At 33.2% G+C, this 14,768-nt stretch overlaps 1 protein-coding gene across 1 annotated transcript in view; it reads right to left on the bottom strand.

Moving 5' to 3' along the window:
- The window catches only part of Strn3 (striatin 3), an 89,682-nt gene that overhangs the window by 4,962 nt on the left and 69,952 nt on the right, over positions 1–14,768 (bottom strand). The window contains exons 10-16 of the mRNA XM_015487589.2: positions 13,355–13,488; positions 11,659–11,834; positions 11,430–11,477; positions 11,025–11,146; positions 6,451–6,618; positions 4,315–4,455; positions 2,320–2,427 (exon numbers count right to left, since the gene is read on the bottom strand). Of these exons, the coding sequence (XP_015343075.2) occupies positions 2,320–2,427; positions 4,315–4,455; positions 6,451–6,618; positions 11,025–11,146; positions 11,430–11,477; positions 11,659–11,834; positions 13,355–13,488 (897 nt within the window). The remainder of the gene's footprint in view (positions 1–2,319; positions 2,428–4,314; positions 4,456–6,450; positions 6,619–11,024; positions 11,147–11,429; positions 11,478–11,658; positions 11,835–13,354; positions 13,489–14,768) is intronic.

Raw genomic sequence — 14,768 nt, 5'->3', positions numbered from 1 at the left:
CTGGGTTCATTTCCCCGTACTTAAAAAAAAAAAAAAAAAAGGAAATGATTTAATATAGGCAAACCAAATAGAACAATGTCTCACATGAAATAAGCACTATGCCACTAGTCTGTAAGCTCAAGAAGATGGAGTGCTGTTTCTGTTTTGTTCACCAAACAGCAGTAACTGTACCAGAATATGGCAGATACTCAATAAATGTTGCTAGATGAATGAGTTTACAATCAATTCAGCGTCTTTCTACAATTTGTTCACATCCTTCACTTGTACAGTACCTCCTTCCAGAATCACTCACTACCTAAATCTTTCAGGCACAGTATGGCAACTTGAATCTGTGCTTCCAACGAAAATTTTAAAAAATCATGGACCCTGAAAGATTCTCTGGAATAAGCAGTAGAAACTGAAAGTTCAGGTCAAGAATCATTGATTAATCTTCCTATACCAATTTTGCAAACAATTCCTCAAGTAATATTAGTGGTTCCCACAGCATGAATAAAAACCCAATTAAGTCCTCATTAGATTCTATTATCCTCCTCTAAACTCACCTCTTTGGCTTTGCTTTAAAAAAAAACCTTCTGGTCAGGTACAGTGGCCCACACTTGTAAGCCTACCACCTTGGCAGGCTGAGACAGGAAGATCGAGAGTTCAAAGCCAGCCCCAGCAAAAGTAAGGCGCTAAGCAACTCAGTGAGACTCTGTCTCTAATAAAATACAAAATAGGGCTGGGGATGTGGCTTAGTGGTCAAGTGCCAGTTAGTTCAATCCCCAGTACCCACCCACCCCCAAAAGAAAGAACGTTCTGTTCCAGTACAAGTTCCTATCACTGTGCCTCTGCTCAAAATATCCCTTTATCTGGAATTTCTTACTATTTTCTTCATTTAAAAATGAAAACTACCAATTCCTTAGGGCAAAGCTCAAATCCCCACTTTATGCATGTATATGTGTGTCTCCTACTATCCCCTCGACAACCATTAAGCCCCCAGAAAGGAATCACATTTGTACATAATGCTACATCCAGTGCAGTACAGAATACAAAACACTGCATTTTGGTGATTAAAATGATATATTCACTTACTTAATGAACTCATTCACAGTATTAATTGTTATGATCCAGATAAAAAAAAGTTCAGCTAAATTACTCTTCATTTTAAGTAATACTCTATTAACAACTAGTTATGGTGGATAGGCTAGTTGACCATATTTTAATGAATTATAAATTTTCAAAGAAGGTATTTTTAGAAATACTATATTTGAAGATAATTCATAGTTAAATCAAACTCAAGGTATGTGTATATGGTGAGGGATGGTCGATTTAGCTTAAAATATTTTGTTTGGAGCCCACTGCTTCAATTATCTTCACACTACAGATAAGGTACTAGACTATTAAACAGGAAAAAAAATTGGAAACAAGTGGAAAAACTATATATGCTTCTTATTTTGTTAAAGTGATTACTTATTTTCTACCAGTAAAACCACTGTGAGACACACCTTTTGCTTTTTGCAAAATCCCTGAACCTCCCATTTGACATGAAAATTTTCATTAATAAAAATTATTTTTTAGAAACACAAAGGAAATTACTCCTCTGCTCTTATAATAAAGGAAGACATATTTAACCTTCATAAAAATGGTTCAAAGAATTATTTTTATAAGATGTTAAATTGAGAATATCCACACAAATGTGAATTTTATTTCCTGGCAATATATAGACCTGTGAATATTCACTCTGCTCCCAACCTGTTCTACTGAGTTAAAAGGAATCTGCCTATAGAAATGTTATTTGAACTAAAGGATCTTCTGCAAGACTCTAAAGACAGAAACTTATTGCCCTGTCCTATATAACCTTCAAAGAGAAGCCTATACTTCTAGTTTGCTGCCTGCCTTGATAATTTTTTTTGCTCTGTAATAAGGTTGCAATGTTTCTTAATTTAAGTCCTTTAATACTTTGTTTTAGCTTTTCTCATAATAGCTTCTCTAGCTGTCAGACCTTTCCAGAAAGAGATTAAACAGTATCTTATGTAGTATTCCTAGTAATAAGAGATGAAAAAGTAGTCCTTAAACACATCCACCACCACCCCCACACATATATACACACTGTAAGTAAAATAAGATTTGGTTTGACATCAAGACAACTAATATATTTCCTTACAACAAGAAAAACAATTGACAAAAAAAAAAAAAAAAAAAAAAAAAAACAACACCAAAAAACAAACCCCCAAAGTTTAACTTGGCAATTTCATAGTCAAAACTCAACATATAAAAGAACAGCATTTTCAATTACTTCAAATTTGCAGTACTATTAATATGAAAAGATAACTTGCTTACCCGTTTTATTGTCAAAAAATTTGATGTGTCTATCTTCATGAGCAGTTATTGTAACAGGAAGTGTGGGATGACTTACTATTCTATTAATATGATTAATGGATTGTAAACCTGAAAATAGAGACAAACAATATTTTAAATTTCCAGGCTTCAAATAGAAGTTGGATGATGGTTTTTTAAGTCTCACCAGAATGAATACTATTAGATTTTAAATAGTGTATGTACAAAAGAACTCTTAGATACTAAATTTAAAACATACATGGATTTTACCTGTGTAGTGGGGGGGAGAAATAATAGAGTTAAGGAGACACTGAGAATGAGTACAGCTTGGTTTAAAATGTGGCCATGGAACCATGTAAGTATATAATGATAAAAGCAATTGTTTGTTTTAAAAAGCACTTACTAAGAAAATCGACTTAAGATTAAATAAATGATCTTAATTATCCAACTATGGTACAACCAGAAAGAAAGAACTAGTGGAAGAGATACTAAAGCACAGTAATTAGACTGTATATCCATAGCGGAATATGGTCCCTAGTGAACTAATCCTAAGGATAACTATTACCAGTAATCAAATTATTGGTGATGACAGTATTATTAGACAACTATATGTAGGCTGTGGGATAAATCAAATGAGATGATGATGATTTTGTTGAGAACCAAGAAATTTGAATTGGAAGTATTTTACTTTTGTAAAAAAAACATGTTTCCTAGCTCTGTCCACTGAAAAAGATTAAAATAATGAACCTCATGAAGACCATGAGGATAAGCAAAGAGTTTTAGCATCCAGACTGTAATCTTCTAAATGCCATTTCCCACTAAAAAGAGCCATAGCTCCCTAGAAAAATACTGATCTCAGACATGAGTCACCAAACAAGATGAACCTAGAATCTTTCATTATATCAAAAAGCAAGAGCTATCAACAACTACCAGGCGCATATTCAGAAGACTTAAGAGCCAACCTGAATAAGCTCCCATTGGCCAAAAAGACATAATTTGAACAGCATTAAGAACACTTGTAAGAAATTGAAACATAACAAATACATTTATACCTGTGAGTTATCATAATGATACCAAAAACAGTACCACTTCGTTATTTTGAAAACTGGTAAATAAAATGGGGGAAAAACTCACTTTATCTTGCTTTTCTCTAACAATCACTAACTTCAAGATGATAACCAAATTATTGATGAGGAAATCATATTTATTATAGAAATATTCTAGCTAATGCATGAGAAGAGATGACAGAATTACAAAATCATTTTTCAAGAATTAATGATTAAATGGATCAGGCAATGATCAAGACTAAAAAAAAACATCACAGAAAGATAAACCACCAAATAATATTTATATCTGAAAAAGTTCACAAATTATCTGAAGTCTGGCCAAGAAAATTTCTAAACAGGTAAAAAAGAGAAACTAACAGAAAAACCCAAACCTGAACCTGAATCTGAATAAAACTCTGGACCTATAACCAATTTATAGGAAATAAAATGAATACTACAAATGATACCATAGGGTTGCAACCAGCAAAATCCATTCTGTGGGAAACCTGACAAAACTGTCTAATTCCTTCTATTAAAAAATTAATACAGCAAATAAGGAAAATAGAAGAGAGGTAGAGGTACCTATAAGTGAAAAGACATCTGAAACCTATCAACCAATCACAATACATGGACCTTCTTTGAATTCCTACTTATAGAAACTGTAAAACATACATCACATACCACATTTACAGTACTGGCCATTTATAATAACTGAAATTAGATGACAAGTACATGAGGTTTTATTGTATTCTCTACTTTCTATTTATTTCCTTTGTTTTCACCTTCACTTTACTCACTCCTCTGTAATAATGTAAATAAGTACTACAGTAACATAATAAAACTATTTTTCTATCCTAAACCTAGGTAATCAAAATATTAAAACTAACTGAAAGATTAACCTCTTGGATAAAAATCCTTTCTAAGGTTTCAAAGAAAGTCACGAAAAACTTACCAGAATCTACCTGTGATGAAAGCATCACCAATGACTGTGATGTTTCTAAATCATAAATTACTGCACTACCAGTGTTGAAAGAGGTCACCATATGAGCTGGATCACAGCCAATAAAGTCAACAGATGTAGGTATTCCATGTTCTGTAAAGAAGCCCCAAAAGATATAAAGTAACACAGTATTTTTGAAATTCCCACTTTTCTAATAAGAAAAAGGAATTAAAATATTTTGAAGAAATGTTAATAATGAAAGTTAACTGTGTAAGAATAGTTAAAAAGCAACCATTCCTCATTCATTTAATAGGCCTATCTATTTATTTATTTACCTATCTATTTATTTATAGGAGGCACTGAGGATTGAACCCAGTGCTTCACACTTGCTAGCCAAGCACTCTACCACAATCCCAGCCCTATTTAATAAGTTTTTATTTATAACATTCAATATTAAAAGAAAAAACACACCTAAAGAACAGGCATATGCAAAAATTAGCAGTTTCTTATGCATTTCCTTCTAAGGTAGGAAGGCTAAGTTTTTGGTCCACTTTCTAATTTTCTTACGGAAAAATAAAATTGGCATTTTTTGGATCATTATCTTGGGTCACCTGTCAAATCTGTAAGCCTTAAAAAAGTAGCTAATACAAGTCAAATTTTTCTGTCTATAAAAATGAAGCTTGGACTCTGGAAGACACTGACATGATAGTAGCATGATAGTAGTATCCTGAGCAGCAATCTTTCTCTCTCTCTCTTTTTTTTTTTAATTTTTTAGTTGTAGCTGGTACAATATCTTTATTTATTTATTTTTACGTGGTGCTGAGGATCGAATCCAAAATACCTCACACGTGCAAGGAAAGTGCCCTACCACTGAGCTACAGCCCCAGCCTGGCAATTTCTCCTTTTAACATATTAAAATTCATCTAGCCATATCAACATCCAATTTGGTAAAATCCGGAGTCTAGCCATCAATTATGTGAATGAAGCAAGAAACAAATAACTAAATAAACTTTTACCTGTAAAGCCTGAGTAACTGAAAAACTAGGAGAACCATATAAAAAAGACTCAAAGGGCTAGGGTTGTAGCTCAGTGGTAGAGTGCTTGCCTAGCATGTGAGGCACTGGGTTCAATTCTCAGCACCGCATGTAAATAAATTAATAAATAAAGTCCATCAACAATTAAAAGATGCAAAATTAAATATATTTACTATTCATCTAAGATGTTCTAAAATTATATTTAAAGAAAAGGTCTGATTAAAAAAAAAAAAACCCAAAATTTAAAAATGGCTCAGAAAATAAGACCAATAAAAACATATTCTCTCTCTCTCTTTCTCCCATATACACACACACACACACATACACATAAGCAAATGTCTTAAAAAAATATTTATTTTTTAGTTGTAGTTGGACACAATACCTTTGTTTTATTTATTTATCTTTATGTAGTGCTGAGGATCGAACCCAGAGTCTCATGTGTGCTAGGTGAGTGCTCTACCACTGAGCCACAACCCCAGCCCACACATAAGCAAATGTCTTTAAAAGGTACTGGCTAAAGCCTTATTTTTTTTTATATATTTTTTTTTTGTTGTCAATGGATCTTTTTATTTATATGTAGTACTGAGAATTGAACCCAGTGCCTCACATGTTAGGCAAGTGCTCTATCAACATACAACTCCAGCCCTAAAGCCTTCTTTAATAAGAAAAAAATCTGGTATCATGAAAGCAACTTAATTTGTACCTGGTTAAAGGTACTATTTCAGTGATTATGGCTAGACTCATAACCTGTGTGCTCAGAGTCATGGGCAAGCACTCCATGGCCAAGCTATATCCCTAGTCCCATTTAATTTTAAAACAGAACACGATCTGAAAGAAGTAAAAAAGCACTAAGCTACAATTCATATTTGTAAATCACATCAAGTAAAAAATAACCAAGTAAAAATATTATCCTAAGTTTTATGAAATTCTTTTAACATCTCTCTTTGGGGAAATACAGAAATAACCAATCAATTGCTTTGTCCTTTTTATATCACAATTTCCTGCTCCCATCCCTGCCCTTCCCTGGTAGTAGGGATTGAACCCAGAGACCTTCTATCACTGAACCACATCTCAGCCCTTTTTATTTTGTTTTAGACAGACAAAATTTACTCACCCTTGTCTCCATTGTAAGTGCAAATACATGGCAATTTTTCTTGTGGATTCCATAACCTAACAGTGCCATCTGCTGAACAAGACAGTAACTGATTTTTTATGCCACTATAAGCAAGACCCCAGACTGCATCTGTATGAGCAACTAAAGTGCCAGCTAGAACATTTGGCTCTGGGAAGAAAGAAACAAAACAAAATTAGCAAAGTAAGGTTGTTATCTAAAGATAGCTTACCATATAATTAAATAAAAAGAATACAATAAAGTCTACAAAAAGATAAACCAAATATACAAGGGACTAAGTAGTAGAGTTAAGAGCTATTTTTATCATCCTCCCCCAAACTACTATTCTGTATTTTCACAATTTCCTATAAGAAATAAATACTTGGAGAAGAAATAAAACCTCTTTATTGAGATATAATTTACATACCCTACAACTCATTTATTTAAAGTATAAATCCAAAGATCTTTAGTATATTCAAAGTTGTACAACCATCACAATCAATTTTAGGACACTTTCATTACTTGTTGGCTACTTTCCCAAAATTCTTCTTCCCTACCTTTCCATGGCTCTAGGCAACAACTAGTCTACTCATTTCTAAAGATATGCCTAATCTGAACATTTTTTATCAATAGAATCATACAACACATGACCTTTTGTGACTGGCTTCACTGAACATGTTTTCAAAGCTTAATTATGTTGTAACTTGTATCAGTATGTTTCTTTTTATTGCCAAATAAAATTCTATTGTATGGATGTTAATAGGCAAGAGATAGAAGTGAATGGCAGAAACATGAGATTAAGGCAATAATTCTATAAACTAGGTTTACTGTGCTAACTCCCACATGCTTTCCTTTAAAAAGCAATTTACCTGTGGCCCTGCCCTGGCTTAAGTCAATAGGACATGTTACATTCCTCAGGAAACAACCTGTTATCAGCAGGAGAAATGCAGGCCCAAAAGGTTCCTCCCTGCCGATAAGAAGAACACAAGTTATCCTGAATGGGGGAGCCTTCATGACCTTTATGCAGACCAGATTCCAGGACTCATGGAGATAGGATAATTAGAAGAAAAGTCCAACAATAAAATTTGTAAGAATGAGTTTCAACTAGAACTGGTCAGTGTGGTCCAAAGTAACGCAGGGTTGCCTTGGATCTTAGCACATAATCCTAATAGTAAAATCTCCCCTCCATGGGGTAAGACCATGCACAGTGGGTTTTTTAAATCTGCTGTAAGATGTCTGAGTGGGACTCTCTGGAAATTCCCCTGGGATCCCCATAAAAGAGGGCAATACTTCGGGCGTGGAGGTGCACGCCTGTAATCCCAATGACTTGGGAGGTTGAGGCAGGAGGATTGCGAGTCCAGCCTGAGCAATGGGGAGGCACTAAGGAACTCAGTAAGACCATCTCTAAATAAAATACAAAAAAGGGCTGGAGATGTGGCCCAGTGGTTGAGTGCCCCCCGAGTTCAATCCTTGGTATCCAAGAAAAAAAAAAAAAGAGGGCAATAGGGGCATGCTATCCCTATCCTCTCCTACTCTCTTCCTTAATAGTGTTCCCTTTTCCTGTCTGTTCTAATAAACTCATGTCTACTACTCTTGAGTGACTCCTCTGAAATCTTCCTGGCATGGTCCTAAGAACCAGTGACTAAGGACATCCTCAGTCACTTCGGCTGTATGGATGGCCTTACTATGCAATAGATTTTACCACGTTTTAATTATCCATTCATCAATTGATGGATATTTGAGGGCTAATAACATTGAGTATCATACCTAACAATCCTGTTTTTCTAGTAAATCTCTCCTATTTCCATAATTATTCATCATCATTTCCCTACTGCTTCCAAATTCCCTTCTTTGTGAATGATTGTACCTTATACTGAACCAAGAAGATATAGGCTTTAAATAGGAAGCCTTTCCTCATTTTCCTGCCACCCAATCTATAATCTACTAATACTGTAAGCTATCCTCTTGGTTGTTCTCCTTTCTATTAAACCCACCAGATGTATTCTGCATCTCAGTCAATTTGCTAACTTGTTTTCATATTTTCTGATTCTGTACTATACAAATTCTCATCTTGAAGTCATTACCATTTAAAAAAAAAAGTATGTTCCAGGGCACTCACCTAATACCTGTGAGGCCCTGGGTTCAATCCTCAGCAGCATATAAAAATAAATAAAATAAAGGTATTGTGTCCAACTACCAAAAAGAGAAAGTACGTTCCAGAATCTTTCAACCTGAATAAAAAAATTATTAACCTTACTCTACCACTCTTCTGCTAAATAGTTAAAAAAAAAAAAAAAGCATCTGAAGTAAATATGCTTCTTTTCCTATTTACTATTCAAATTACTCCAACATGGTGGTGTCTGATGCCATTAGCACACACCAAAAATCATCTTGCTTAAGTTATCAATGATGAGCTAGGTGCACTGGTGTGTGCCTGTAATCCCAGGGACTCAGTAGGCTAAAGCAGGAAGAGCACATGTTTAAAGCCAGCCTGGGAAATTTAGTGAGAGACTTTGTCTCAAAATAAAATTAAATTTAAAAGGTGGGGAGGGAATCGATGATAACCTCTACTATACAAAATTTGATACTTTCCTTTGATGATATATAAAGCATTTCTTCTTTGTTGTTCCCATCATATTACTTTTCATCCATTTAGTATGACTTGAAAGGGTATCAAGAGTTCCTTCATCCTCTTATCTTAGCTACAGTGACAAATCTCTATCTGGGAAAGACACGAGTGACCTATGTGTCACTTTTATATAAAAAGAATCCTTTTTATCCTATTCAAATGCAACATCTGAATGTGCAGGCTGCTTCCTTCTAAAAATGTTTTCTCCTTTGGGGATGCTTCCATGATTCCACACTCTCACACTTCCTCCTATCTATTGAATTACATCTTCTCAATTTCCTTTATTGGTTCTCTTGCTCTAGCCATACTCTCCATGTTGGGATTACTGTGAAGATTTTAATTTCAAGTTGTTTTCTCTTCTTACTCTTTACAACACAATCTCCTTATGTTATACCATCCATTCTCACAGCTTAAAAGTATCATCTATATAGAAAGGACTTCCCCATATTTTTATCTTCAACCCAGATCTCTGAGCTCTATATTTGCATATTACCTACTTGATACTGTCTCTCAACATGCCCCAAATCCAACTCATTGTCTCCCCACACTTGTTCTTTCCCTATTTCAATAAATGCTACCATCACATACTCAGATGCTCATGCTGAAATCCCAGTGCTAGAGATGAAAATGTTCTGAAATTAGATAATGGTAATGGCTGCACAACTCTGTGTACACAGTAAAAATTACTAAATTATATATTTTTAAAAGATGAAATTTATTGTATGAATTATATTTCAATAAAGTTGGTAATTAAGAAAACACAATTAAATCAAGTCATTCACTTATCACTTCTACTCATATTCATCACAAAGTCCTATCTATTCTACTCTACTTCCCCCATATATATTAAATACACTTCTCTCTAACTGCTGTACCACCACCACTCTTGACATCATCTCCCATCTAGTCTACATTACAGCAGCTTCCTACAGTATTCCTGTCTCTACTCTCCGGCCCTTAATGTACTCTTCTCTCCATAAGAGACAGAGTACAGTCACGATTTTTTTTTTTTTTTAAGTTGTTGATAGACCTTTATTTCATTTATATGTGGTGCCAAGAACTGAACACAGTGCCTCACATATGCCAGGCAAGTGCGCTATCACTGAGCCACAGCTCCAGCAACACAGCCACCTATTTATACACTACATTGTTCAGCCTAAAATGTTTTACAGAAATTCTGTTATCTTTTATCTTTCAGCTTGAATGTTACTATTTTAATTAGAATATTCCTGACTTCTCACCTAAAGTCAGGAACAGGTTCCACCTGTTACCTTTCTCATAGTACTCTATTTTCTTATTACTCACCACAATTTGTAAGCAGTAACCCCCAAACCCTTGCTCATTTAATGTCCATCTTTTCCATTAGGCTAACTGTTATTTCTGGACAAAGTGCTAATAATGACTATGCCTGACAAATAGTGGCACCAAGTGTGTCAATTAAAAAAGAACAAAGAGCTCAAAATTGTTTCATTTTTTAATAATAATGAAACATGCCCTAATAAATATATTTAAACATATATTCAGGTTTTTCTGTAGAACAGATTTCTAAAAGTGTCACTCGTAGAAGTTAAAGTTTTCTTTAGTGTTTTTTCATTTTCAAATTAAGAATATTTGGCCCTCCAATGAGTTGTATCGATTTACATCCTCACTGTCCCTCTTTGTTTTAATATTTAAAAATATGTACACTAAGTTTAAATATTTGCTAAATTATATTGTTTTCCACCCCATTACATTAACTAGCACTGAAATTAACATTTCAATTAACAGAGACTTTTAAAAAATACCAGAAAATGCCAATTCATAGGCTTAGGTATGCATGGCATAACATTTTTTGATTTCTTTTCTAAAGCACTTACTAGCAAATAGAAAAATTAAATGAAGGAACCAATATATGTTTAAATAACTTTAATAATATTTGAGTTATTTACTTTTGACATCTTTTACTTACCGTATGTATCATATGGATCCACGTTAGGACTAGGCATATTCCACCACTGGATGGTTGCGTCAATACCACCACTAAAACACTGTTCTCCATTAGAACTAATAGCTAATGACAGAACAGGGCCACTATTATAGGAAGAGAGTGAAAAAAATTACTTACAAATCCCAAGAAATTCAATCCCCATTCCCAAATCTGTGATTTATAAGGTATTTAAAAACTGTTTAAAGTAAACATGTATATTTAAATAGAACTAACATAATTCATATTCTCACTAATGTTAGTAAAATGAGATATTATGTAACTGTCTTACCTAATAGCAAACATTGAGAAAAGTATAAAGTTTGAAGATTGGTAAATAACAGTTATTAACTATGGTTATTAATTAAGTACTAGTTGAGTAAAACTTACATGTGGGCCCTAAATGTGTAGATAGGCTCTACGTCTAAAGAGGCACTCCTAAAAGATGGAGAAAAAAAAGATGGGGGAAGAGAAAGCAGTTAAATAACCATTAAACTAAAGAATCATTAGGAAGATCAAATGCACATATAAAAAATAAGAGACAATAAAGAAGTATAATCAAATTATTCATATTAGCAAAATTGGAAGGAAAAAACCCAGCCATTATTAAAATACTTGCTTTTTGGCAGGAACTGTTTTTTGCAAGTTCCAAAGTTTCAGCGTATGGTCCTCAGAGGCAGTAACCAGCACAGGTTCAACAGGATGAAAAGCTAATGCCCGCACTCCATCAAAATGGCTACGTAGTGTATACTTGGGATTCCATGTCTTTCGAAAGGCATCTTTATTGGCAGGCAACTAAAAAGGAAAAGCACACTATTTACTGGTAAAAGTAGTAAACTGATAGGTATGTGGAGTTTTTGTTTCTTTTGTGTTTAAAAACATATATTTAAAATAGCTTGGCTAAAATGTCCAGTGGAAATTTAATGTATTAAAAGCTTTATAACAAATCTTTATTATTTTATAAGGATTCAGAAGAATAATTTCATTAGCCTTTCAAATATGTAGGTCAAATGAAGAGTTCCTTAATCTGTTTTTACCTAATCATCAAACTAAACCCAAAGCTCGTAATAAATGTTGAAGAGAATAAAATAACTCATTGCTGCAATACTTTACATAAGTACAAAACAAAATGTAACAAATATATATATATATATATATATATGTATATACACACACACACACATATAAATTAGCAAATATCCAAGGGCAAACAGTACAGTTGTCATTTAGGAAATTACTAGCATGTGAAGTTTTTAAAGGCAGCAAGTTAAGGTACTTTCTAGAAACTGAGCTAAGGACCTGTTAATAATATTTTCAAACCATTTGTCTAATTCTTGATTATGACAGAGGTTAATCTTTTAACTTTTATTTCTTCATCTGTAAAGATAAGCTGTGAAACCACTTCTAAAGCAGTAAAGTTTACTATAATTTAGCTGCATATATACTTAAAAAATATTAACTAGAATAATTAAGCCTACCCAAGGCTCATGTCTCTAAAAAGCACACTAAATAAATATAAAATGTGAAAGCCAGGCGCAGTGGCGTACACCTGTAATCCCAGCAGCTCAGGAAGCTGAGGCAGGAGGATCACAAGTTCAAAGCCAGCCTCAGCAACTTAGCGAGACCCCTGTCTCCAAATAAAAGTCAAAAGGGATGGGGATGTGGCTCAGTGGTTAAGCACCCCTGGGGAGGGGAAAGGTAGAAAAAAGATATGCTGTAAAAGTAAAAAACTAATTTGCTGAAAAACCATAATAATATAAAAATCTAAACAAGTATAGTTAACTCTCAATTGAATATTAAATGTCTAGAAAAAATTTATTCCAAGACTAATTTCACCTCTTATGCTGTCCTTCCCACTCCTCCTGAATGCTCTACCTAGCCCTCAAATGGAATTAAATACTTAGAAAATGATGCAAGCCAACTTTAACATTATCCTTAAGCAGATTAAACCTCAAAAATAAAACATTTTTTATTTTAAGAAGTAACTTGAAGGCAAATAATTTCTTTTGTAAACACCAAAATAGGCTTAATTTCTGTAAGATAATTGAGAGTAGACTATTCAAGATGTGTTTGCTGACCAATATTTTAAGGTAATCATCCAAACACCTAGCTAATCCAACAAAATACCTAAGAAAAATTTAAACACCACAAAGAAAGTTAGAAAACTATATGTCACTTCAAATCAACACATTGACACACTTAAAACTTATCTTTTCCATGCACCTTGACATTAATTCTGCTTTATAAGTGATTCCAAAAAATAAGGAAGCCTTCTATTAAATCATTAAAAAAATTAAAAATAAAACTGCACTTACATCATAACTATAGTCTGCATCATTTGTTACCGTCAAGTCTGCAAGGTCTCCAAGGCCCAGTACACTTAACAAAACATCATCAGAACCCATAATAAATGACTTGCCTCCTCCAGATGGAAACGTTATTGGTTCAGCTATAAAGAACAAAACCGCTTCTTAAATGCTGAAAAATCATACAGTACAAGACAAATATTGTGGGGGAAATTTAAGCACTAAACAGTTACATAATTCAGTAATATTTATGAATTTCTATTTTCCCACTTCCACTCAAAAAATCCTATTACTAGTAATAAACAAATGTGTTGAAACTGCAAAGTAGTTATCCTCTACATATCAAATATGTACTACGTAAACTATTCCAGGGTGGGAGGTAGGGCACAAAAGTTTTGTCTATTCAAATCCTGTATCACTTCAGTAAATTAAAGTTTATATAAGAAATAGAAAAATTTTTGATTAAGTAAAGGAGTTAAATATCAGATTTTAGCTATTCATAGGAGAATAAACCTCTACCATCAACTTCAAAGTAGCTTACACAGTATTTTTAAAAAGTGAACAGGCTGCTGCTAAGTCCTTTTCTTTCTAAAGATTAAAAAAAAAAATCTTTTTAAATCTAAAGATTAAAAACAAAGCATTCAAATGTGAATGGTTTCCAGTATGCTATGACAGTATATCAGTGACAACAATGGCCTAGGAAAAAGGTACCTCTACAGCTAAGTCTCTTATAAGGTTAATTCGTGTGCTCTTCAGAATGCCCTCCAGTTTTAAAACTGTGACTACAATTTTTATTTTAATGTCCTCTTTTATTTACCATGACACTTTTAAAATGACACAAATGAAGTATAATGATTATAAAACTTCACATTTTTTAATCAGAATGGCCATTTCAATTTCAAATATAACTGAAATGAAAGCTTCATTTTGCTTAGTTTTCTCATCTGTATCATGTACATCATTACAGTTTCCCATGTTGATATTAGAAGTTCCAATTAAATTATTTAAAATATTTTCCTCTATACATTCTATTGACCAGTTAAACTACTATAATTTGAATGACTGACTATATTATTATCAAAAAATTTGCTATTGACAGTTTGTGTAAGCAATAATTTTATCATTTCAAACGTGCTTTAAAAGCAAAATGTTAACATTAAGATGGCAAGAAAAAATTCTGGAGTAATTATAATACAAAACAACATATCAAAATACACTTAAAATTCATGAACAAATTGGGAAAAAAAGCATTCAAAAGCTCAAGCTGATAATTTTTAAAAATTCCTATGAAAAATGATATATTAAAATAAGCATTCACTAATACTATTGAAAACAATTCTGAGAATATACAATATATACACACATACACTATGGCCATAGTAAAATTTATCTTTATTTAGAATACTTTGTGGGTTTTTTTTTT

This window comes from Marmota marmota, unplaced genomic scaffold, assembly GCF_001458135.2.
Source record: "Marmota marmota marmota unplaced genomic scaffold, marMar, whole genome shotgun sequence".
NCBI lineage: Eukaryota > Metazoa > Chordata > Mammalia > Rodentia > Sciuridae > Marmota > Marmota marmota.
The sequence above is the reverse complement of the archived record's forward strand: the minus strand, read 5'-3'. Positions and strand labels throughout refer to the sequence as shown.